The following is a 27,304-nucleotide window of genomic DNA, read 5'->3' on the forward strand; positions in this document are numbered from 1 at the left end:
ATAACTAATGACACACGCCAGAGGTGCCCCCCTTCCCAGCTGATATTCATATTGACCCTAGAGCCATTCCTGTGTACTGTTCGCAGCAATCCAGATATCACTGTCCTCCATCTGGATGCCACTCCCTCTCCAAAAATTGTGGCATTTGCGAACGATCTTCTTTTCTTTTTGTCTAATTCTCTGATCTCTACTCCTAATTTGCTCGCAGAGCTGAAGACTTATGAAATGCTATCTTTTTTTCGTGAGAATTACCAGAAATCAGAGGTGCTGAATGTCTTCATGCCAACCATCGACACTGCTTCGGGTGGACTTTCCCTTTAAGTGGGCCTTGGAGCATATTAAATATCTGGGAATCTGCTTACCCAGAAGGGTGGACGATACATCTTTGCTTAATAACCCCCCCCCCTTTTGGTGACTATTAAAAAGGGACGTGCAATCCCTCCGGAGCCTTTTCGGAGAAGTCTCTCCACCTTCGAACTGCTTTGTCTTGATAAGTCTACTCTTCCGCATGCGGTCTCTCTAACTTACCAATTACTGATAACACCACCCACCACCGGATCACAAACTTCCGTATATTATTAGCTGGGAAAAAGAGCTAGGGCTTCATTTGACTGAGAAAGTGGTAGATAGACACTTTCTGTTCTCTTACAAGACCTCGATCTGCGCCAAACACCAAGAAGCGGGGTTCAAAGTGTTGACCCGATGGTACCATCCACATTAAAGTCCACAGAATGTTTCCCCAATGCTCAGACCTATGCTGGAGATGTGGGGAGGAAATTGTCTCTCTCCTCCACATCTTCTGGTCCTGTCGGTTTTTGCAGTCTCACTGGACAGAAGTCCGTCGTACTGTCCAAAAGTTACCTGATTGGGTATTGCAAAGAGACCCAGCATTATTCCTCTTGCATCACCACAATATACCCATCAAAGCTTACAGAAAATCCGTCTTGCCTCTCCTGATCACAGCCACGAAGGGTTGCATCCCGTTTTGGAAGCAGACGCAGCCTCCGTCAATTGCTGTCTGGCTAAAAAGAGTAGCCAAAATCAACGCAATGGAAGATTGGTAGCCACAGAGAAGGGCCTCCATGAGAAATTTTCAGGAAAATGGTTTTATTGGCACAAATGTGTACTCTGAGGAGTACGCGAAACTAACTCTGAGTCCATGAGCGCTGATGACTACAACATTGAATGCTCTACCAGGAAAGAAGCTTTGGGTGGCGATCCTTTACCCATTCCTCCCCCTTCATCCCCCCGCTTTTTTTTGTCCCCTCTTCTTTCCCTCTTTTATTTTTCCTTTATTGTCTAGGCCCTATGGGTCAATTCTACTCTTGATGTTCTTATAAAACGGTGTCCACCATGCAAAAAATGTCATATGGAGACTCCTTAGACCCCGACGCTCACAGTCTAAACTTTAGTCTATTGTTCATGACTACATATGTAATAACCTGAGTGATGTTGACCTTTTATTATTTGATTTGTTCCTTGGAATTTACTATATGGTTGTGGTCTCTGTATTTGCCGTGTGTTCTTTTGCAAAAATAAAAGGGAAAAAAAAGAATCTGCAATGAAGTATGGTCTCTCAATGTATATAAGGTTTTGTTTTTTTTTTTATCTTGCTGTTCCTTACTCTTCCTTTATTCAAGATCTACAGTATATCTATGAAACCCTTGTGACCAAGACAAAATAGGATCACATAAGATTGCAGTCAGGATTACTTAACAATGGCTGTATAGTCTCCCTAAATTTCATACAAGTTACCCTGTACTATTGTTCAATAATTGCATGATTTGACTTTACATTTACATTACTTAAAAGAGCTGTACACTAGCTATACTTTTATGTGGCCTCTGTGGACTATATCCTTACTCCAACATACAATAATTCAATCAGGAACCATTGTTGTGAGGGCGCAAACCCTGTCACTAGGTGTTGCTACAGTGCTTAGTTGCAACAATGTGCATAATTTCTTTATATACGGGAACTAATACCATATAAACTTTTTAGCCTTCACTTTACCTCTGAACTACTGATTGGAGTCTTCTCAGCAAGCGTCACCAGCTTGGATTCCATGGTCATCATCTGCATATAAAGAAAACATGTATAAACTCTGGCTACTGACAAAAATGTAATGCATGTAATGCAATGCCTTCTCAATAAAACATTATAAAGATCATTAGCAACGAAGGCAGTAGACACAATGAAGACTAACATGCTACTTTTTTTCTTTTAGTTTCATAGATTTTTACGCTCTATTTTTTTTTTTAATGTCGGCATAAAAAAAAAAAAAAAAATCAGCCACAAGGCAACAATATCACATTGTCAAGAGTAACACTGGCATAGGATAGATGGCCTGATTTTAATACCAAGAACCAATAACGAACTCAAAAATCCAAATAGTGTAATTTTATACCACGCTAAATAAAATGTGAATATCTGCAGTGATTAATCCAAGTGATATAAACAAGGAAAAAAGTGTAATATAAAAAATAATCACACTAAATATATATTATGTGCATTACATAAAAAAACAAAATGAAATTAAAAGAAATCAGAGTATGTGCAAGAAAAATAGTCCTTATAATGAAATAAAAACAAAAGTCCAAAAAGAATCAAGGAAGATAATTCACCACCAAATAGTCATGCAGGATGTCTAATAGCACTCCACACCCAGTGAGCAGGGACGGTTGCCAGATGGTAGGGACCACCTATCGCTAGGATGGTCAGGTAGGCAGGCAGAAACAACCTCTGCAGTGTATATGGAACTTGGAATCATCTGGGACACTCCACTGATAAACCAAATCCTCTATGGTAATCACACTGACAACAGGATCGCAGCAGGATCAATAGGGCCAAATATGGATATAAAGGAAAATTATAGCAACTATAATCCCCCGTGACGTGAAAGGGGCCTGCATATGCCCTCTATGCTTCACAGAAATTTTGGGAAGTGAAATACCCTGCAGATACTGTGCACAGAATTGAGGATCCTCCCCTCCCGGGATTTTGTATAGGGAGGCATAGAAGTCTCTGAAGGCTTCCAATGTTTTACACAGATTTCGAGAAAATTTGCCATCCGAGCAGCGCACCTTGGGCTTTACGAGTTTGGTAAAGCCGAGAGTATAACAATCAATTTTCCACGCACCACAGCTTTATGTGCTGCCCAGACCATTATAGGGGAGACATCTTCAGTTAAGTTTTCACTAAAATATTGTTTCAGATTGATCCGAAAGTCCTCACACCAGCTGGGATCGGACAATAGAGATTTGTTGAGCCTCCACTGTTGGGAACGCAGGGCGATCGATAGTGCTGACAATGTTACAGAAACCCTAGAGTGGCCTTGACCATGCTACAGACTTAATGACAGCCTTGTGAATACTGGGCACCAGAAAGGACAAGACAAAAATATGGTCAATACGAGAATACGTGGAATGCGGCGATGAGAAGGATGTATAATCTTGACAGGATGTGATTCACGCCACACATCCACAAGATTTACCATTTCAATACAGGGCACTTCCCCTTTCCTGTCCAGGCTAATTTTCAACTCTGTCGCACTTTGAATGACAATTGCGCGGTCATGAAACACTGTACCCAAACAAAATTTTTATAATTTTGTTCCCACAAATAGAGCTTTCTTTTGGTGGTATTTAATCACCACTGGGGTTTTTTTTTTTGCTAAACAAAAAAAGACAGACCTCTGAAAACAAATAAAGTTTTTTTGTTTTTGTTATAACATTTTGTAAATAAGTACGTTTTCTCCTTCACTGATGGGCACTGATGGGCTCTGACAGGTGGCACTGATGAGGAGGCACTGGCAGGCATCACTGATGGGCACTGATTGGCAACCCTGGTGGTCCTACGTGGCATCCTCGGGGGGCTCTTCCTGTTTACGCTGTGATCAGCTGTCATTGGACACAGCTGATCACATAGTAAAGAGCCTACATCAGAGGCTCTTTACCTGGATCGGTGATGTGGTGCGTCAGACTGACACACCCCACCAATGATTGCTGCACTACACGGGCACGCGATTGCGGCTAATCCTACTGGACGTCATATGACATCCAGTCAGGATAACTTAAGGCAGAGGGGTCCGCCGACAATAGAAATTTTTTGGGTTTTTTTTAAACAATTTATAGACCCTTACATATTGTCATTGTTACACTCACATGTTCGTTAACAGATATCCCCCAATATCCGATTTGGTAGAAAAAACAAAGTTTTAAAATTTGTTGCTGGCAGGTTTCATCTTGCTTGTAGGAATGTGAAGCCCACAAGCATAAACTTCCTGGATGTGATGAATGCTGAGCTACCAGCATTCACCGCTCGTTCCCACGCATGCTCAGTTTGTACGGCGCAGAGCGCTGTAAACTTCCAGGTTGCCATCACAACGTGCGGCATCGGCAGTTCCTGTCCCATTGTGATGGCAACAAAGATAACACTGATCACACTTCCGCCACTTCCAATATCCGAATCTCGTGAGAATTCGCAGCGGGCATCCGCACTGACTCCTGGGAATGACGACACGGAGCTCTCAGGAGACAGTGCGGCGCTGGATATTACGATCATACCCGTCCATACCATACCCGCGAGGGTCATAGACCGGAAACGAAGAAGAAAGAACAAATATACAGGTACACCCTAAAAAAAAAAAATTCTTCCATTTAAAAATGTAAGCAATGCAATAATGCGATGGAGCTAAACTTGGAAATTTGTGTGGACCTCCGCTTTAACCACTTTGCGGAGATCATTCTGTTATATGGCAGGCGGGAAGTAGTTGAGAATGTAACATTTTAGCCACCCTTAAACCCGCCTTAGGGGTCACAAATGTATGGGATTGGATTTATCTAATGACAAGTCCAGAGCGAGGTTAGTATTCCCCTATTCCCCCCACAGATAACCTGCCCCTTCAAGTATGGGGAAAAGGCACAGAGCAATTTAGTGAAAAAGGTAGCTTGAGCGACGTTTTGGGCATAGTAATAGATAAAAGGAGCAAAGTTGTTCCCCCCATTAACCCTTTAACCAAAAGAAACCTTCCTTCTGGGTCCCCGATTTCCTGCTTAAGCGTAAAGGAGATACATTTGGAAAAACAGATAGCTACCCCTCTAGTTTTGTCAGTGGCATTTGCCAGAAAAAAGACTGGGCATTATTTGTGAAGTAAGGAGGGGCGTTAGGACTTGGGGTAATGAGTTTCCTGGAGCAGCAAAATGTCCACCTTACAGGAGTGATAATATTGAAACGCCTTCTGACGTTTAGTAGTGGAGTTAAGGCCTTGGGTGGAAGATCACTGTACAGGGGGGTGTTGTGGACAAAAGAAATAAGAAAATAGATGCTATAACACTTGTTGCCACACACCCCATCCCAAAGAGCGAGCTGTGAGTGAGTGTGCACAACCACCAGGCCAGGCAAGAGCTTAAGTAAAACACCTATAACATAGCACAATGCAAGCATATAAAAGGTATTTATCACCACATACAAAATGAACAGATCCGTGATACTGTGTCCGTCTGGCAAACAATCTCACCTGAGCAGGTCATTCTGAACTAAATATGATAAAAAAAAAAAAAAGTACACAATGGAGTTCTGCTGCAGTAGAAACCTCCTCGGGTCTGCGAAGGGGGCCTTGCAACTCAGTAGAACATGGGTATCATAGGGTAGGACTGCAGCAAAACAATGCAAAAAACAAAAATATAGTGTCACATGAAAATAACATATCTGAGCAGGTAGCAAAACACAAAACAAGATAGCTTTAGAAGGCACTCAGAAGTTCTAAGAACTCTTAAAAGGGTAGCCCACGAGGGCTTCATAGTTCCCGGGTGTCAAAGGTGTAGAATAGAAGGTACAACTTCTCATCAGCAGAAACCACGCCTCCTTTTCCAGTCGATGCCTCATACGTAGAAACGCGTCGGGTGGAACTGTAGGACCTGACGTTACCACGCACCAGCTGGCTGGCTTGAGCCGCGGCTGTGAGTTCTTATCGAATACACCATTTTTTTCTGGATGTCAGTTGCTTATTTTATCGGAATAAAGAAATCTTGATCTTAGTACTGCACCATGAAGTATTCGTTCTGCCTTCCACGAGCGACTTTACACTGACAAGGGTCCCACGAAGCATACTGCAGTAGTTGGAGAGTCGTCTCTGGAGGAGAGGATTTGGATATCGGATGAACGGATAAACACACCGTCCCTGGCTGATTGAACCCTCCTGCATATGCCTATATGATCTCTATAACCTGAGCTCCAACAGATCTGGTAAGCGGCCATTTGGTCTTTAAAATCACTTCTTTGACTGTTGTTTGGTTGGCCCTTCTGAAATGTGGGGTGAATAGAAAAATGGTTACATCTTCTAAAGAGACCAATTCCATCGGATTTATACAGATTGATATCTGTTAATCGACTATTAATCACATTGTGACATTAAATATATTGAGGCACTATTAATCACATTGTGGCACTATTTTGTTTATTTTAACACTTATGTGGTCTTTATACATTTATTTATAATACTTTGGTTGCACATTTACATTTGTTACACATATCTATTAGCTGAATATTCAGGTTTTCTATTTGCAGCACCACCATTTTCCTTTTATGTTTTTTATTAACAGATATACTTAATTTTGTTTCACCACTCTTTACCAACACATATATTTCTAAATATAAGTATATGCACATTTGTAAGAGGATTTAGCGCGAATATTTCACCTTATATACAACTTCTCACCAGCAAAAACCAACAAGGAGGTCGGGACAGGACAAAGCGACCAGAGGAAGCTTGATGCTACAACGGAGAGCGCGGACGGGTTGAACCTCCAGGGCGTTTCAGGACTATGGAAGAGGAGGACCCCACAACAGAGCCACCCTGATAAATGAGTCCAAGCCGTACCAATATGTCTCCCCCTCAGCAAAGGAGGATAAAGAGTGCTGTCTGCTGAAGGTAGGGAACCCGAGATCTGTTTTTTGTTTTTCTGATCTTAGGCTTTCCAGCCTACAAGCGAGATCTGCGGACTTACATACCCCAGATCTCACTGTAAAGAGGACCTGTCATGACCTATTCCAAGGGATGTTTCCTTTACAAAAGGAATAAAAGTGATCAAAAAAAAAAAAAAAAAAAAAAAACGGGGCATATATATATATATAAAAGTAAAAACAAAACTGAAAAAAAAAAAAAAAAAAATGTAAATAGCCCCTGTCCCCGCGTGCTCGCATGCAGAAAGGGAACGCATAAGTATGTTGCGCCCGCATATGTAAATAGCATTCCAACCACACATGTGAGGTATTGCCATTAACGTTAGAGCGAGAGCAATAATTCTATCCCAAGACCTCCTCTGTAACTCTAAACAGGTAACCTGTAAAAAATTTAAAAGCGTTGCCTACGGAGATTTTTAAGTGCCAAAGTTTGGTGCCATTCCACGGGTGTGCGCAATTTTAATGCATGACATGTTAGGTTATCTATTTACTCGGCATAACATTTTTGACATTATAAAAAAAAAAAAAAAATCGAGCTAGCTTTCATAAATTTAAAAAAGAAAAACTGTTTGTTTTTTTCACCCCCCAAAAAAATCTAGGATTTACCCCCTTCCTGACCAGAGCAATTTTTGCGATTCGGCACCGCGTCGCTTTAACTGACAATTGCGCGGTCGTGCGATGTGGTTCCGAAACAAAAGTGACGTTTTTTTTTCCCCACAAATAGAGCTTTCTTTTGGTGTTATTTGATCATCTCTGCGATTTTTATTTTTTGCGCTATAAACAAAATAAGAGCGACAATTTTGATAAAAAAACACATTTTTTACATTTTGCTATAATAAATATCCCCCAAAAATATATAAAAAAACATTTTTTTTCCTCAGTTTAGGCTGATACCTATTCTTTTACATATTTCTGGTAAAAAATAAAATCGCAATAAGCGATTATTCATTTGTTTGCGCAAAAGTTATAGCATTTACAAAATAGGGGATAGTTTTATGGCATTTTTATTACCAATTTTTTTTTTTACTAGTAATGGCGGTGATCAGCGATTTATATTGTGACTGCGACGTTAGGCAGACAGGTCAGACATTTTTGACACATTTTTGGGACCATTGTCATTTATACAGCAAAAAATGCGTCGATTGCTGAATAAATAACACTGGCAGTGAAGGGATTACCCACTAGGGGGCGGGGAGGGGTTAAATCAGTACTAGGGAGTGATTACTAACTGTAGGGGGGATGGGCTGTGTTGTGTCACTACACTGATCTCTGCTCCGATGACAGGGAGCAGAGATCCAGTGACACTGTCACTAGGCAGAACGGGGAGATGCTGTTTACATCAGCATCTCCCCGTTTGCCCTCTCCGTGAGGCGATTGCGGGTATCCCCGCAGCGTTCGAGTCCGCGGGACCCGCGACCTGACTCACGGAGCTCTCTACAGGCGTGCGCGCACATGGCGGCAAATTCAAAGTAACGTACAGGTACGTTACTTTGCGCAGCCGTGCCATTCTGCCGGCGTAAATGTACAGGAGCCGATCGGGAAGCGGTTAACTCCTTCAGATCCGCACTATAGCCGAATGACGACTACAGCACGGATCTACTTTGCCGAAAGGCTGTCAATAGATGTCCTCCCCTTTGCATGCTCCCAGCAGGGAGCGCGCTGTGATCACCGTGTCAATGAGACCCGGGTGACACTGGGGAGAGAGGCCTCAGGTGCAGCACCGAAACTGTAAGGTACTGTTTAAGCAAATTAAACAAATAGAACAACCACAACAGGTATGTGCCACACAGGGCTCAAAAGTATAATAGTTTACAAAGTGGATCAGAAAAGGAATATTAGAAAAGTAAATAGACGCGCTGAAGAAAACATAATATATATACATATATATATACACACATACATACATATTTACATACATATATATATATATATATATATATATATATATATATATATATATATATATATATATATATATATATATATATATACACACACACATACAGTGGGGCAAAAAAGTATTTAGTCGGCCACCAATTGTGCAAGTTCTCCCACTTAAAAAGATGAGAGACCTGTAATTGTCATCATAGGTATACCTCAACTATGAGAGACAAAATGTGGAAACAAATCCAGACAATCACATTCTCTGATTTTTTAAAGAATTTATTTGCAAATTATGGTGGAAAATAAGTATTTGGTCACCTACAAACAAGCAAGATTTCTGGCTCTCACAGACCTGTATCTTCTTTAACCACTGACAACCGACCCACAGCCGAATGACAGCTGCAGGGCGGTTGCTTAACCCTGGGAGGGCGTACTATGACGTCCTCTCAGAATTCCCCTCTCGCGTGCCCCCTGGGGCGCGCACCCGAACACATCCGGACCCGGCGCATCCGGGATCCCGGTAAATGGCTGCTGATCGCGGCCGTTTACCATGTGATCGCTCCGTCTAATGACGCGGGTTCCTCTCCTCCCCTCCTGTGTACCGATCGGTACACTGAGCGGAGAGGGGGATGGATGGATGGCTGCAGCGCTGTGGGCTGGATGTGTAGTGCCCACAGTGCTTCAAAGTGACATCCAGCCATCCATCCATCCTCAGCCATCCCTCATACTCAGCAATACCCCCGCAATACTCTGAAATACCCCCGCAATACTCTGAAATACCCCCGCAATACTCTGAAATACCCCCGCAATACTCTGAAATACCCCCGCAATACCCAGCCATATTCTGCAATACTCGTGATACCCAGCCATACCCAGTCATACTCGGCGATACCCTGCAATACCCCGCCATACTCTGCAATACCCCGCCATACCCTGCAATACCCCGCCATACCCTGCAATACCCTGCCATACCCCGCAATACCCCGCCATACCCTGCAATACCCCGCCATACTCTGCAATACCCCGCCATACCCTGCAATACTCAGCCATACCCAGCCATGCTGAGCCATACTAGGCTGTACTCGGCCTCTATATGTGGCCAGGCTGTGGAAGTCTCACACATGTGGTATCGCCGTACTCAGGAGGAGTAGGAGAATCTATTTTGGGGTGTCATTTTTGGTATGTACATGCTATGTGTTAGAAATATTGTATGAATGGACAACTTTGTGTTTAAACAAAAAAAAATGCGTTTTAACCACTTCCCGACTTTGTGCGGGGATATCTGAATGATGCCTGCAGCTACAGCATCATTCAGATATCAGCTTTTTCAGCCGGCGATTCCCTAGACAATAAGAATGATCACAGCAGCTGTTCTACTGCTTGATCATTCTTACGGGAGGCGAGAGGGGACCCCCCCCCTCTCGCCTCCCTCAGGTGCTTCTACCGACTCACCACTACGATCGAAGCCAGGATTTTTTTTTTTTATTTCAGGATTCCCAGCCTAGAGGTGAGATGTGGGGTCTTATTGACCCCATATCTCACTGTAAAGAGGACCTGTCATGCCATATTCCTATTAGTCCTCATGCACATGGACGTTTTAAAAAACGAGCTGTAAAGCTAGGTTCGACGCCTGGAAAAACCGGCGTTAAAAACGCGATTTTTACCGCGTTTTGCATTAGCGTTTTTGCGCGTTAGCGCTAAGAAGCATTTTTTAATGAAAAACACATCTCTCAGCTATATACACTCCCAAATTTCCCACAATGCCACAGAAACCAAAGAAAATATGTAAATGAGCATGTGTCGGTGCCATTTTGGTAGGAGAGAGAGAGGAGAGAGTGTTTCAGAGTCTGTTAAGTTTTCTGTATTTTTCTGAGAAATATGGATCCTGTCATGCAGAAGATCGATGAGGCAATCCTTCTGATTGTTTTGCGGAGGCAGCGGAGAATGAGACAGGAAGGAGGAGAGAAGCAGCAGACGTCGATTTTGGGTGCATCCAATGGTATCCAATCGGTTTTCTACGGGGTACTTTGGCAACATTTATTCCCAACTGCGCTCATATCCGACAAAGTTCTTTAACTTTACAAGGATGTCAGTGCCGCTCTTTGATGACCTGTTGGAGAGGCTCAGGCCAAGGCTCACAAGGATGGACACTGTGATGCGTAACCCTGTGTCACCGGAGGAACGGATGCTAGTGACACTCAGGTAAGTGAATACACATATGGGAGTAGGGGTTAGGGTTACGGTTAGGAGATAGGGTTAGGGGTAGGAGATAGGGTTAGGGGTTAGGGTTAGGGGTTAGGGTTTAGGGGTAGGGTTAGGGGTTAGGGTTAGGGATTAGGGTTAGGAGATAGGGTTAGGTTTAAGGGTAGGGTTAGGACTTATGTTTATGCTTTTCTATTTCAATAACTAAATTTATTATGTTATCTTAGGTTCCTTGCCACGGGACAAAGTTATGCTTCCTTGCATCATTACTTCCTCCTTGGCCTCTCAACGGTCTCAAAAATAATAAAGGAAACATGTGTGGCAATATGGGAGGAATTGCATAACATTGTAATGCCAGAGCCAACAGAAGACATCTGGGAATCAGTTGTGGACACTTTTTGGGAAAAAACTCAGTTCCCAAATTGTATAGGAGCCCTTGATGGGAAACACATCAGGGTGAAGAAGCCTCCCCACTCTGGATCGTCATATTTTAATTATAAAAAATATTTTTTGGTGGTCCTCCTGGCATTGTCCGATGCACACCTTAAATTTCTTTTTGTTGATGTGGGAGCATATGGAAGCCAAGGTGATGCCCGCATATTCCGCGAGTCGGCCTTCGGACGTCGTCTACATGAGGGACGACTCAATATTCCTGAAAGCAGGCCTCTACCCTGCACTGAAGAACCCAGCTTGCCATTAGTCATGGTGGCAGATGAGGCCTTTGGACTGGCTGAAAATCTTATGAGGCCATACAGTGGCACTGGTCTCAACCGACAACAAAAAATATACAATTAGCGGCTCAGCCGTGCACGCCGTGTTGTTGAATGTGCATTCGGGGTGTGCACGGCCAAATGGCGAGTTTTGCTGACAAGTATGCAATTGGATGTTGACAACACCATTAAAGTCGTCCTGGCATGCTGCGTTCTGCACAATTTTCTGCGGGACAGTGACAGAAATAATGTTGAACAGGAGCCCATTAACCAACTTCAGAGGGTTCAATTTATGGACTTGCGTTCAACTGCACGTGTCATGAGCATTCAAAACCAATTTGCAGAATATTTTGAATCCCCTGATGGAGAGGTATCATGGCAGAATGATTATATCTAAAAAATATTTGCAATACATCTACCTTTGCTTTCTTGTGTTTTTTGAAATAAAGCATTTAAAAATTGAAGTTTGTTATTTTTAGGTCCATTTATCAACGATTGTTCAACAAGTCAATTTGACTCTGCCTTCGGGGTAAGAATAGGCTAAGCCCAAAAAAGAGCAAGCTTACGCTTGTCCGAAGGCAGAGTACGATAGAGTCCTTTGCACTCTGCCTTCAGGGCAAGCAGAGTGCAAAGGAGTGCTGTTGTGCATCATATAAAAGACAAATTGAACACATATTTCAATCAAAAAAACACATTTAATAAAAGGATTGGGATCACAACTGGTATTTCAAGAAAAAAAAGAATTTATTTTGGGATCACAACTGGTGATAGGTGGTGGTGGATGCTTGATTGGGGATTGGGGACGGGGTAATGGTTGGGTCTGGCGATCACTCCCAAAATCCTGCTGGTAGCGGGGTAGAGGGTATGGGGGCTGAAAATGGGAGGTGGAAGGTTGAAATTCACCATAGGAGTGCACGTTATGGAATGAGGTCTGGGACGGCATAGGTGGTGGTTGGCGTTGAGGAGGGGGCTGATAGTGAGAGGGGGGTGCTAGCACTGCTGAGGTCCCAGGGGCCATTGGGGGATCATGAGAAACATTAGATGGATCGAATGGAGGTGGCCCGCCACTTAATTTTGCATGACGGTATTGCATTGCAATAGCGTACATGCGATCCATACAAAGTTTCTCTTGGTCTCCCCCAATGTCCTCCAGGATGTGGTAAAGGCTGCGGCAGAAGCAGGCGCGTGGGTTGTTGGTGTCTAAAAAGGCATCCATACTGCGCCTCTCCTGCCGCACTTCCTGCAGCAGTGCTAGCACTCTGTCTTCAGCCTCCAGATTATAGCCGCCCCTCGCCTGACGTCCACGGCCACGAACACTGCCACGACTGCGCTGCTCTCCACCTTGCTGACTGGCAGGAGACAGTGATTCCACAGCCCTCGATTCCTGCAAAAGAACAAAAATGTTTACATTGACATGTACATGGACAGACAGACAATGAGATAGACAGGCAGACCGAAGCAATTACCTCATCTGTGCACTCAACACCTCCCTCGCTGATTGGACGTGGAGATCCAGTGCTGGTCATAGGACTGCTTGGTCTCTGAACCTCAGCCTCTTCTAGTTCCACCTCTCTGAGTCTAATGTTAGAAGTTGTCCTGCAGACAATACAAATTGTATAAACGTAACTACTTTAGCCCGGACCATTCAGCTGGCCAAAGACCCGAGCACTTTTTGCGATTTGTCACAGCGTCGCTTTAACAATGGTGGTCGTGCAACGTGGCTTCCCAAAAAATTTACATCCTTTTTTTTCCACTCAAACAGACCTTTTTTTATGTGGTATTTGATCACCTCTGGGTTTTTTTGGGGTTTTTTTTCGGAGCTATAAAAAAAGAGTGTAAATTTCTGTTTTAAATTTTGAATTAAAATTTTTTTAAGTAATAAATATCCCACAAAAAATAAATAAATATAAAATTTTCTTTTTGGTTTAGGCCAATATGTATATACAGATTTCAGTTAATAAAGTTTTTTTTGGCAAAAGTTATAGCGTCTATGAAACAGGGGAGAGTTTTATGGCATTTTTCTTACAAATTTTTTTTTTATTAGTAATGGGGGAGATCAGCGATTTTTAGCATGACTGCGACAATACGGCGGACACATTGGACAATTTGGACACATTTTTGTAAAAATTGTCATTTTTACAGCGATCAGTGCGATTAAAATTGCAATGATTACTGTAAAAATTACACTGGCATTGACCTCTTCCTCTCCCGGAGACGATCGCCGGTGTGCCCGCGGACATTGAGTCCGCAGGACCCGCGGTCGGACTCACGGACCTCGCAATGGGAAAGCGCGCCGCCAAGGCGGCAACTTAAGGGACGTACAGGTACGCCCATTTGTGCAGCCGTGCCATTCTGCCGACGTATATGTACATGTGGCGTTCGGAAAGTGGTTACAATAGCCATGGAACATACTGCCTGAAAAGCAATGTACATAGGCAAATATATGAAAAAAACAAAAAACTTACGGTCTGGTATGGCTCTGCATATTTTGCCGTAAAAATAGCAGATTGCTGTGGTACACGTGTTGTTTCTTTGTTGGCGCTGGTGCTCCACTACGTGCCGCCTTGTCTTCGTCCGTGAGGTCCCTCCTGACACGGTCACGTATGGACTTCCAGCGGCGCTGCATAATTTTGCCTAAAATAACATGGAAAACAAAGGGTTAAATATGCAATCTTCGTTTACATTACACACAAACAGATCATGCATTCAAGGAAAATAGACTTACTTATTTCCTTTCTTTCGGCATTTCTCATTTGTTCCCAGCCAGGGGTAATGGCAGCACTGATGTCCTCCCAGGCTTTAACTTTACGTATGTGGTCTCCATGAAGTGGATGTGCCACATCCCACAGTTCAGGATGGGCTTGTACCGCACTAATGAGCTCCACTTGCGAAACAGCACTTGCCATCTTCAAGTCACTAACCACAGTCACACAGCTGTGCAAAGGACTCTTGGGTAATCTAATGTCCAGACAGGAATTTCCTGTTTTTACAGAGATTACAGTGTCCAATCATCTATTTTGAGCGGTCGTGTTTTTGCGCGTTTCGCGTTTTTACAGCTCTAGCGCCGCGCCTCGGAACGCACTGGTCCTGGGTTTTTTTTACAGCTTAAAAACGCCTAGGCCATTTGCAGCTCAAAAACGTCTAGATGGGCATGAATCCATAGACTAACATAGACAGGCGTTTTTAAGCTGTAAAAAACGCTCAAAAACGCAGCTGTAAAAACGTCCATGTGCATGAGGACTCACAAGGGATATTTACATTCCTTGTAATAGGAATAAAAGTGGTCAAAAAAAATTTTGGGGGGAAAAAAAGCATCAAACTAAAATAAAGTAAAATGAATAAAAAAAAAAAAAAAAAAAATTTAAAGCTCCCCTGTCCCTGTGTGCTTGCATGCAGAAGCGAACGCATACGTAAGTCCCGCCCACATATGAAAACGGTGTCACCACACATGTGAGGTATCGCTGCGATCGGTAGAGCGAGAGCAATGATTTTGGCCCTAGACCTCCTCTGTAACTCAAAACATGTAACCAGTAAAAAATTTTAAAGCGTCGCCTCTATGGGGATTTTTGAGTAGCAAAGTTTGGCGCCATTCCACAAGTGCGTGCAATTTTGAAAGGTGACATGTTGGGTATCTATTTACTCAGCGTAACTTCATCTTTCACATTATACAAAAACATTGGGCTAACTTTACTGTTTTGTTTTTTTTTAAAGCACAAAACTGTTTTTTTTTTCCCCAAAAAAACGCGTTAAAAAAATTGCTGCGCAAATACCGTGCGAGATAAAAAGTTGCAATGACCACCATTGTATTCTCTAGGGTCTTTGCTAAAAAAAAACATATATAATGTTTTGGGGTTCTATGTAATTTTCTAGCTAATAAATGATGATTTTTACATGTAGGAGAGAAATGTCAGAATTGGCCTGAGCACTCCAGAACGCCTGAAGGTGCTCCCCTGCATGTTGGGCCTCTGTATGTGGCCACGCTGTGTAAAAGTCTCACACATGTGGTATCGCCATACTCGGGAGTAATAGCAGAATGTGTTTTGGGGTGTAATTTGTGGTATGCATATGCGGTGTGTGAGAAATAACCTGCTAATATGACAATTTTGTGGAAAAAAAAAAAAGTTAAAAAAATAACTTGATTTTGCAAAGAATTGTGGGTAAAAATGATAACTTCAAAAAACTCACCATGCATCTTTCTAAATACTTTGGAATGTCTTCTTTCCAAAAAGGGGTCATTTGGGGGGTATTTGTACTTTTCTGGCATATTAGGGTCTCAAGAAATTAGATAGGCCGTCAGTAATTCAGGTGTGATCAATTTTCGGAGATTGTCACCACAGCGTGTGGACTCTAACTTTCACAAAGACCAAATAATATACACTGATTTGGGTTATTTTTACCAAAGATATGTGGCAGTATACATTTTGGCCAAAATATATGAAGAAAAATTACTAATTTGCAAAATTTTATAACAGAAATGAAGAAAAATGCATTTTTTTTTTTACAGATTTTTCGGTCTTTTTTCTTTTATAGCGCAAAAAATAAAGAACCCAGCGGTGATTAAATACCACCAAAAGAAAGCTCTATTTGTGTGAAAAAAAGGACAAAAATTTCATATAGATACAGTGTTGCATGACTGAGTAATTGTCATTCAAAATGTGAGAGCACCAAAAGCTGAAAATTGGTCTGGTTAGGAAGGGGGTTTAAGTGCCCAGTGGGTAAGTGGTTAAGAGGCTCCTCTGTCCTCCACTCATTACTTGTATTAATGGCACCTGTTTGAACTTGTTATCCGTATAAAAGACACCTGTCCGCAACCTCAAACAGTCACACTCCAAACTCCACTATGGTGAAGACCAAAGAGCTGTCGAAGGACACCAGAAACAAAATTGTAGACCTGCACTAGGCCGGGAAGACTGAATATGCAATAGGCAAGCAGCTTGGTGTGAAGAAATCAACTGTGGGAGAATTAGAAAATGGAAGACATACAAGACCACTGATAATCTCCCTCGATCTGGGGCTCCGCGCAAGATCTCACCCCGTGGGGTCAAAATGATCACCAGAATGGTAAGCAAAAATCACAGAACCACACGGGGGGGACCTAGTGAATGACCTGCAGAGAGCTGTAACAAAGGCCACCATCAGTAAAACACTACGCCGCCAGGGACTCAGATCATGCAGTGCCAGACGTGTCCCCCTGCTTAAGCCAGTACATGTCCGGGCCCGTCTGAGGTTTGCTAGAGAGCATTTGGATGATCCAGAAAAGGATTGGGGGAATGTCATATGGTCAGATGAAACCAAAGTAGAACTGTTTGGTAGAAACACAACTTGTGTTTGGAGGAGAGAGAATGCTGAGTTGCAACCAAAGAACACCTTACCTACTGTGAAGCATGGGGGTGGCAACATCATGCTTTGGGGCTGTTTCTCTGCAAAGGCAACAGGACGACTGATCCGTGTACATGAAAGAATGAATGGTGCCATTTATTGTGAGATTTTGAGTGCAAACCTCCTCACATCAGCAAGGGCATTGAAGATGAAACGTGGCTGGGTCTTTCTGCATGACAATGATCCCAAACACACCGCCCGGGCAATGAAGGAGTAGCTTCGTAAGAAGCATTTCAAGGTCCTGGAGTGGCCTAGCCAGTCTCCAGATCGCAACCCCATAGAAAACCTTTGGAGGGAGTTTAAAGTCCGTGTTGCCTAGCGACAGCCTCAAAACATCACTGCTCTAGAGGAGATCTGCATGGAGGAATGGGCCAACATACCAGCAACAGTGTGTGACAAGCTTGTGAAGACTTACAGAAAACAGATATATAACAAAGTATTGAGATGAACTTTTGATATTGACCAAATACTTATTTTCCACCATAATTTGCAAATACATTTTTTCAAAAATCAGAAAATGTAATTGTCTGGATTTGTTTCCAAATTTTGTCTCTCATAGTTGAGGTATACCTATGATGACAATTACAGGCCTCTCTCATCTTTTTAAGTGGAAGAACTTGCACAATATATATTTTTTATATTATATATATATATATATATATATATATATATATATATATATATATATATACACACACACACACACACACACACACATATACACACGTCCTCTTTTGTACCAGTAACGTCTGTCTGACATATATGGGTTCTGAGGTGCCCAGTCATATGTGTCCCCACACGACATTTGACTCACTGGCTATCTCAGTCAGGGATGGGGCTTCTTGCAGCAGACCCAGCGCATAGTTGAAGGTCTGCATGCACTCATTGGCCAGACTGGGATGACCACTGGATCTAGATTATCCAGCCCGTCAGCCAGCCTGGATGTTGACTGAAGATATTTTCAGGAAAGAGGAAAAAAGAGAAAACCACAGGTCCCAGAAGGGTGCTAGATCCTCACAGCGTCCTCACTGAAACACTAGGCAAAAAAAAAAAAAAAAACAACTGAGCTGCCTATAGCAAAGATGGGGTTTATACTACCTAGGACTGCCCATAGGTGGTAAGGTGTTCTTTTTCTGCCCTAGTGTCCTACTCCTGAAGGTGGCGCTATGGTCAAGAATATGAAGATGCAACGTTCAATGAACGTAAGAGAATTCTTATTTTATAAATTGAGGAACACAGAATTGTAGCTGGTGACATGTGGGATGTCAAAAAGCATTTTAAATTGAGGGTCGCCGCTAGTGAAAAACAGATGTAAAATGTAATCATCGACTGATTGGAGGATTCATAAATAAATGACCAAATATGGACAATAACAATGACATGTTTGATCAACCTGGTGTTCTAGATTAGAGCTAAATATTACAAGAGGAAAGGGGCTCTACCAAGAAAGTGGATGACAAGTAATCATCCACCTTAGGAGAAATACAGGTGGACCAATACATGTCAAATAGAAAATTACCTTGGGCCTTCTCACCTATATTATTGGTTTACCACCCAAGCAGTTGGCCTAAGCCTAGCATACCAAACCACTGATTTCAGGGAAATCACAGACATGACAGACAAAACAACCACGAGAATATAAACCAAGTAAAAAACTGTTTAAATACCTTATTTAAACTTCAAAATATAACCAATGGCAAACCCTTTTTCTAGTTTCAGACATACCTCGTAGTTGGATGTAGAATGTTTCAGGTTTTTTACTGCTATCTTTGACCCATAAGGGGGATTCATCCTCTTTATTTGTACTGGTGACCATGATCACCAAAAGTGAAGGTAAAAGAAAGTCCCAAATTCTGGGTAGTCATCAGAACGAGAAACAGAGGAGAAATATTTGAATAGGAACATGGCCGGGGATTTTCTTCCACTTTCTGCTGCAGCTATAGGAAATGAAACCTTCCTCAATAGGACCCCCCCCCCCCCCCCCCCAAAATAAATAAATAAAACAACACACATGACTGGCTATATCCCTCTCTTACTCTATTCAAAATGGAAAAAAAAAGTTTAACCCTTGCCATTAGGATAGGGGAGGGCTATAATGTGAGTAGTGCAAGTGTATCTAGACAAGTGATAATCTGTAAATAAGCTGAAAATTAAAGCTTTCTAAAAAGGATATTTTAATGGAGAGAACAATGGACAGAGGTTAAAAACAGAAGGATGAGCAACACACAGTCCTTAAGGCCAGGTTTTCATTATTGTGATCCATTTTGAAAGCGATTTCAGGTGCGATTATGCCTTGAATGTGCGGTCCCTGTTTGTTCTGCAAGTGCTGTGCAATTGTAACACGATTTTAGTGGTGTGTGTTTAACATTATTGTACAAATATTATTACTACTTATTGTGGGAAAACGCCAAAAAAATGCAAACACATTCATTTCCATTGAAGTCTATGAACCACATAAATTGCACTGCACCAAAGTAGCACAGAACACTTCCACAGAGTTGCATCACAGCTGCACTGCATTGATGTGAATGGCCTAAAAAGGAAAGAGTGAAGTTAAACAATACCTGTAGTAGGCAGGTGTGAAGTTCAATCTAAAGTGGAATTCCAGTCATCATTAGGTGAATGGACACTGGTAGACCAAAGGTCTTCAGACAGGAAGTGATCCCCTATATAACCCCACCCATACAGGAAGCACTTTAGTTTTGTAGCAAGCACTGAATCCTCAAAAAAGAGGGGAGGGAACTCTGTACTCAAAGAAAAGGATTTTACAGGCAAGTATGACGTAAAAATCCTATTTTCTTTTTCATACATCATGGGACACAGAGTCAGGCTAATATTCATTACCTGCTGGGACATCCCAGAGCAATAGCCTTGAGGGGAGGGAGACACCCTGCCATAAAATAGCTATCAGAACTTATACGGCAGCTTGCAGTACACTGCGGCCGAAAGCTGAATCCTCTGCTGCTCGAACATCCACTTGATAAAATTTTGTGAACATATGCACCGAAGACCAGGTAGCAGCCTTACAAATCTGAGCCACAGATACCTGATGGCGAAAAGCCCAGGAGGTTACTACACCCCTGGTAGAATGAGCTCTCACCTTAAAAGGGAGGAGCTTTAGGTTTCAGATTCCGACACCCTTCTAGCCGAGATGAGAGCCATCAGGAAGGCTAGCTTGCGTGACAGCAAGTCTAATGGAATTTCCTTAATTGGTTCAAATGGTTGTATCTGTTAACACAGACAGCACCAAGTTCAAGTCCCAAGGTGACCTAATGGAGGGGAAGCAAGCGAGTTGCCCTTTGCATAAAGGTTCAGATCAGTGAATGGGAGGCTAAAGGCTTTTGGAAGAATACTGATAGGGCCAAAACTTGACATCTGATTGTACTCAAAGCCAATTTGATTTCCACAGCTGACTGTAGAAAAGAGAATTCTCCCAATCACATATTTCCGAGCATGCCATTTTCTGGCTTCACACCAAGCAATATAAGTCTTCCAGACCTTATGCTAAATCTTCCTAGTGATAGCTTTTCTAGCATTCACTAGAGTAGACACCACTGGTCCCGAGATGCAATGGTCCTTTAACACCTTCAATAGCCATGCCGTCAAATTTAGAGACTGTAAATTGGGGTGGAATATAGGACCTTGAGACAGTAGATTGGGACGACGTGGAAGCGTCCATGACCCGTCTATTGTCTCCGGGAACCAGAGCCTTCTGGGCCAGGCTGGTGCCACCAGAATGACTGGAATCCCCTTCTCTCCGAATTCTGTGCAACAAATGTGGAAGGAGAGGGATCGAAAGGAAAGCATAAACCGGGGAAAACTGGCTCCATGGAACTATCAGAGCATCTGTTCCAATTGCCAGAGGATCTCTTGTTCGAGACACAAACTGCTGTAGCTTATGGTTGAACCTGGCTGGATACCAGTAGGTCGACCTCTGGCCATCCTCAACGTTGGCAAATTTCCTGGAACAACTCTGGGTGTAGGGACCATTCCCCCAGGCAGATATGCTGGCGGCTGAGATAATCTGCTTTCCAGTTCATTACTCCCGGGATATGGACTGACGATATTATTGGCACATGTCCCTCTGCCCAGGCTAGTATGCAGTTCACCTCTTTCAGAGCTGAACAACTCCTGGTACCGCCTTGGTGGTTTATATAGACCACTGCCGTGGCCTTGTCAGACTGAACCCTGATGAGGCAGTCCTGAAGCTCCACCGTCCAGGATCGTAGGGCCAGACGTACTGCCCGTAATTCAAGGACATTGATGGGAAGGGTCTGCTCTGTCCCTGACCATTTCCCCTGGGCTGTGAGCCCGTCTAGGGTCGCTCCCCAGTCTGAGAGACTGGTATCTGTAGTCAGTACTCTCCAAGTTACCGGGAGAAAGGATTTTCCCTTTTGCAGGTTCTGATCCTGCAACCACCAGTTTAGGCTTAAGCATGCCTGAGTAGATAAGCACATTGGATAATCCAAGTTCCAAGTGAACAAGATGTCTTGTTGTAAAGGCCTGGAATGGAACTGGGCATAGGGCACTGCCTCGAAGGTGGATACCATCCTCCCTAGAAGACTCATACAGAGCCGAATGGAGGGTTGTCTGGTGCCCCTTATCTGATGCACCTGATCCTTCAGGGCACAGATCCTTAAGGGTGGCAAGAACCCTCTTGCTTGGACCGTGTTTAGAATCAGACCTAAATATTTTAGACTTTGAGTTGGTCTCAAGGCTAACTTTTCGGTATTTATGATACAGCCTAAGCTTTTCAAATACCTCACTGTACATATTATGCTCTGTTCTAGAGCCTGTATGGAGTGATCTCTGAGCAGGTCGTCCAGATACCTGAGCACCAGGATCCCTTCGGTCCTTAAAAGACCCAGTACTGGTGCTAGGACCTTTGTGAACACCCGGGGAGCTGTAGCAAGCCCGAAGGGTAGAGCCACAAACTGAAAATGACATTCCTCTACTGCAAAACGTAGGAACCTCTGATGAGGCTGAAAGATAAGTACGTGTAAGTATGTGTCCTTTCTATTGATGGAGGCTAAAAAGTCTCCCCTCTGGAGTGAGGTTACTACTGAGAGGACAGGGACCTTAGGTCCAGAATGGGCTTGGTGTCCCAGTTTGGTTTCTGAACCGTAAACCGGTTTGAGTAAAACCCTGTGCCCCTTTCGGGTACTGGAACCTCTACAATCACTCGATGCACTAGATGATGTAAGTGCCTGAAGCAATAAGTTTTTTTGGAGGATCCGAGGGAATGCTTGATCTTAGAAACCTCTAAGGGGGCACCCCCCGTAACTCCAGCTTGTAACTGCAAGATATATTTGAGGTGACCCACTCGTCCTGAACTGTTGTTTTCCAAATGTCCGCAAACTGCAGCAGCCAACTCCATACCTGATGGAGTGGGGGCGTCTCCTCAAAAGGAGGGCTTGGTGCTGGATTTAGAATAATTCTGCACCCAGGGCTTTTTCTGGCCCTAGCCTTGCGGCTTGCCCCTGGCCCTAGAGCCCTGTTGGCGGTGGAACTGCCTTGACACCAAGACATTGGACGTTTGGTGCTTTTCTTCACAGGAAGTAGGGCGGCACAGTGGTGTAGTGGTTAGCACTCTCGCCTAGCAATAAAAAGGGTCGCTGGTTCAAATCCCAACCACGACACTACCTGCCTGGAGTTTGCATGTTCTCCCTGTGCCTGCGTGGGTTTCCTCCGGGTGCTCCAGTTTCCTCCCACACTCCAAAGACATGCTGGTAGGTTAATTGGCTTCTGTCCAAAATTGGCCTTAGTATATGAATGGGGACCTTGGATTGAGGGTAGGGACTGATGTGAGTGTGCGATGTACAGGGTTAGGGACAAGGGTCAGGGTTGTAGACACACACTCACTCAGGTTGAACTGGATGGACAGGTGTCTTTATTCAACCTTACTAACTATGCAACTATGTAACTTTTCCCCCTGAAATGGGTAACCTGCCAATAACTTTTTACAAGGAAGCTTGGCTGACCAGTTCTTAAGCCATAAAAGTCTGCGCATATGTAGAGACAAAAGAGCCAGACGAGAAACCTGCTGTATTGAATCCTTTAAAGCATCAACAGCAAAACACAGCACTCAAGGAATATCTGTCTTACTTTCAGGCAGATCATCCTCCTGGTCAGGCCTATCAGGCCGCTTGACTTGATCCTTTACGGACTGGCAAATACCAATTGCTGCAACAGCCGGCTGAATAGCTGAACTGGCCAAAGAAAAAGGAAGCTTTTAATAATAATTCCAATTTCTTGTCAACAAGGTCTTTGAAGCCCTGTGCGTTATCTACTGGACAAGTTAAGTTCTTGTTTAAAGGTAGAGACTGCTGCATGCTCCATTTTGGCTAACTTTTAATCCATGGGATATAAAAGGGAAAACCTTTTAGGAGGCAAAAAAGTCCTGTCAGCATGTTCCCAATCAGCATACACCGCCTGTTCCAACAGGGGGTGTAGCAGGAAGGCTGTGCAGCCTGAAAAGGTCTCAGAGATGGCAAAGAGGACCAAGGGGGATTAAGTCGCCTCTGCAAGAGGCAACTTAAAGGCAGAACAAACCATTTCGGTCAGAGTCAGGATCAAAGCCTCTGCGACGGAGAGGCATACATCGACTGGATATCTTGTCCAGATTGCTCGGAAGCAGACTCATCTGCGGGCACTCCACTGAATCCTAAGCTTTCAGCTCTTCCCTATCCTCATCCCATTCCTGCTCCAGACAAGGAGACTCCGGGGAGGGGGATCTGTCATGCTTTCTGCCACCCTGCGGGATGGAGGCAATCATGCTGGCAATCCTGTGCTCTAACCCAGCTAGGGCTGAGGACACTTCATCCTTAGTGATAAAGGGTGAAGCAGCAGCGTTGACTGTAGGCACAATACCATATAAGCTCAGCTTACTGCCTGGGAGCCTCCGGTCTTTCAGGGGATACAACATTAGGGATACGACTAGGTTCATCAGGAACTACTGATGACATAGGTGTGCCCTTCCCTATGGTGTTAGTCCCACTCCTCTTTTTGGAAGACACTCAATGCCTGCAAACAGAGTACTTGGGTGTAGTTAAAACACCCTTTAATAGGGCTCACCAAGCCCCTATGCAACAATCCTGCTAAGCACCTTTAGCCTTCCAAGCAACACCTGGTGACTCATGTGACCCGGATAAGGAAAAATGAACCACTGCAAGTGTCTGTTCGGAGCCTGCTCTGTGTCTCACAGCTGTCTTCTAGAAGCATCACATGCTTGGCCTGCACAGCTTAAATAAGCTGGGTGTGCGCCAAACGTTCTATGCGTGTGTGCGCACACTTTGCTTGGACCCGGCGAGCGGGCGCAATTGTATTTGTGTACGAAGCAAATTCTTGTGTGCCCAGATAAAGGCTACGGCGCATGTGCGGGCGAAGCCGCGTGCGCCATGGCGTCCAAACAAACTGCTGAGCCCAGTGGCACTCGTGAACGCATGTGAGCCAAGGTGAACCAAGGCAAAATGGCACACCGTGATGCGCCATCATACAGGTAAAAAACAGCCAGACACAAGCAAAAAAGGTACACTTTGCAAACACTCACAGCTAGCCCAGAACTCCCTGCACACAGGTGTCCAGCCTTTAGCTAGCTTGACTGATTGTTACAATCACTAGGACACCCCTCACAATAATAAAATAATAGGATTTTTTACGTACCGTAAAATCCATTTCTCTAAGTTAATTGACAGACACAGCCTTCTATCTTCATAACGATAGAGTTACATCGCCTCCCCAGGAGTAGGACTAGGCAGAAACAAAAAAAAAACACTTAGCCACTCCCATGGGCTGTCCACAGTCACTATATAACCCCCTCCCTGCTCTAGGCATTCAGTTTAGTAGCAAGCAGTAATAGAAGTATCAAAAGAACTCCACAGAGGAGTGGGTGCTGTGTCTGTCAATGAACTCAGATAAATGGATTTTTACGGTAAGAAAAAAATCCTATTTTCTCATTCGTTCATTGACAGACACAGCCTTCTATCTTCAGAACGATAGGGTCATCCCAAAGCAGTGCCAACATGAGGGGGTGGGAAAAACGAAAAATCCCAAGGCTAATACAAGAGCCAACCAGGTAACAGAAACTTTACCAAGGACAAGCTGGAACCCAACCTGAACGATACCCCTTCACAACAAACAACAACAAACGCTGCATGCCACTTCTGGAGTCTGTCCAGGGGAAGAAACACGCTGGCCAGAGCTGAAGCCCGGTCAGGCTCTGATAAATCAACGTTCTGCCCAGACCAAAGCAGACTTCCGATAGTATAGACGCCAATGGTGCATTGGCCAGGAAACAAACCCGGGTCAACTGCTTGGAAGGCAGCTATGCTCACCACTATACCACCAACGCCTGAAATCACAGAAAGTCTGTATAGAAACTACGTTGCTCTTTTGGGTAATCGAGAATTCAGCGCAGAAGAACGCCCAGGCAGTTCAGGACCGTCAATCCCCATTGACGTAACCCTGCCAGATCCGGGGCCAACACCTTGTGACCACCCGAAGAGTGGTGGTAAGATCAAAGAACCACACCATGCGCTGATAATGCTCCGCACCCCAGCAGACGAAGGAAGTGCTGGAGTCGAGCACATAACAGAATGCTCAAGCATTCGTGATTTCGTAGAAGTCAGAAAGACCCCATGATGGAGCGCCACAGCTGCGTGGATGGACTCCATCCCAAACTCCTGCACCCACACAAGGCAGGTCAGGGCCTTGAGGTCCAGAATTAGATGTACCCTGTCCTCCATCTTTTAGACTGTGCCCAGATTCGAATAAAAATCCCTGACACTGTTCCCAGCATGGGAACCGGAACAATCACGCCTTGCAGCAACGGGGCTTGCACAGCCCCCCACGGAGGACAGTAAGCAGTCTGGCGACAGACGACTATTGGAAGCAACAAACTGTTTGGAGGAACACGGCCGGAAAACTCTTATTACCGGACAAACTCAAGACGCGACATGAGGTCATTCAGAGTAACCCCCCCAAAATACATGTCTAAGCACCACTGAGGCAACAAACTCAGCAACCAGGGGAACTGCGGCCAAGAGGCATAGTGGACAAACCGCAGTGCCTACCCAATAGGTCTCCAAGCCGCAAGGCAGGAGGATTCTGCTCCCCCTCCAGGTATGTCATCCGGGCCCTTAGAAGCCAGAGATTCCTCTATTGGAGCTATGGTTGCCTCTAGCAGAGGGGTTCACTACTGGTGTAACAGTCCCCTTCTGAAGGGTGGACTCCCCAAAGGGGTATCTTATACCCAACGTTTTTGGAAACGCAAAAGGCACCTTTGAAACTCCCGGTCTTCATGGACAAATTTGTTGAAATAAGAGAGAGAAGGAAACGCTTTGGCCACGCAAGACTGTTTATCCAAGAGGGTACTGGCCCTCCACTGCAGCATCTCCCATTTTGAAAGGTTCCCGCACAGATGTAAGTGCGACAACCAGCGCCCCTTTGAGCCCTTTTGCCGTCATCCCCACTCCCTGACAGGTTAGGGAGCATGGTCACCAGCCCGTAGGATGGCCACCTCCATTTGGCAGAGTCAGATAGGATTGTTCAACAGGGGAGATAGCCTAGTATAGGGCACTCCCCTATCTGCCTAAGCGCCACACCAAGAAGTTAGGGGGGTGATGGAACGGGGGGTTGGGGGTCCCACCCACCGGGACCCCCCTTCCGAGGTCCACCTAGAGGGTGTCGACAGAGGGTGTCGACTGAGGCCCTGCACAGGGGGCACCCCCGAGGCCCCTCACAGGGAACACAGACCCAAGCCCCCACAGACCAAGGCCCCTCACAGGGTGCACAGACCGGGGCCCCTCACCACAAACCGTGGCCCCTCACAGGGGCAAAAAAAAACATGGCCCCTCACAGGGGCAAAAAAAAACGTGGCCCCTCACAGGGGGCAAAGACCGTGGCCCGTCACAGGGGGCACAGACCGGAGCCCCTCAAAGGGGGCACAAACCGTGGCTCCTTCCAGGGGCACAAACCGTGGCCCCTCACAGGGGGCACAGACCCACGCAGCGTCACCCCTGAGGAAAGGGGGGGGCGCCACAAGGCCTAGCAGGCCGCAAAAGCCACGGACTAAATTTCTGGCTGCCCGCCGCGACCATGCGGCCCGTGGGGGGACCGTGGCAGGCCACAAAAGGCGTGGCCTAAATTTTTGGCCACCTGCCGCGAGC

The 27,304-nt window shown here is 44.5% G+C and overlaps 2 protein-coding genes across 5 annotated transcripts in view; both read right to left on the minus strand.

The window, feature by feature from the left end:
• NUSAP1 (nucleolar and spindle associated protein 1) overlaps positions 1 to 27,304 on the minus strand; it is a 609,977-nt gene that overhangs the window by 210,146 nt on the left and 372,527 nt on the right. For all 4 annotated transcript variants that reach the window (XM_073608869.1, XM_073608871.1, XM_073608868.1 and 1 more), the window contains one exon: positions 2,014 to 2,076. In XM_073608869.1, the coding sequence (XP_073464970.1) occupies positions 2,014 to 2,076 (63 nt within the window). The remainder of the gene's footprint in view (positions 1 to 2,013; positions 2,077 to 27,304) is intronic.
• Positions 12,487 to 14,613, minus strand: LOC141117534 (uncharacterized). Its single transcript, XM_073610434.1, has 3 exons — positions 14,225 to 14,613; positions 13,226 to 13,355; positions 12,487 to 13,143 (listed from the first exon to the last, which is right to left on the minus strand). The coding sequence occupies exons 1-3, from the start codon at positions 14,383 to 14,385 to the stop codon at positions 12,487 to 12,489; spliced, it is 948 nt and encodes a 315-aa protein (XP_073466535.1). The 5' UTR covers positions 14,386 to 14,613.

Source organism: Aquarana catesbeiana, linkage group LG13 (assembly GCF_042186555.1).
Source record: "Aquarana catesbeiana isolate 2022-GZ linkage group LG13, ASM4218655v1, whole genome shotgun sequence".
NCBI classification, from domain to species: Eukaryota; Metazoa; Chordata; class Amphibia; order Anura; family Ranidae; genus Aquarana; species Aquarana catesbeiana.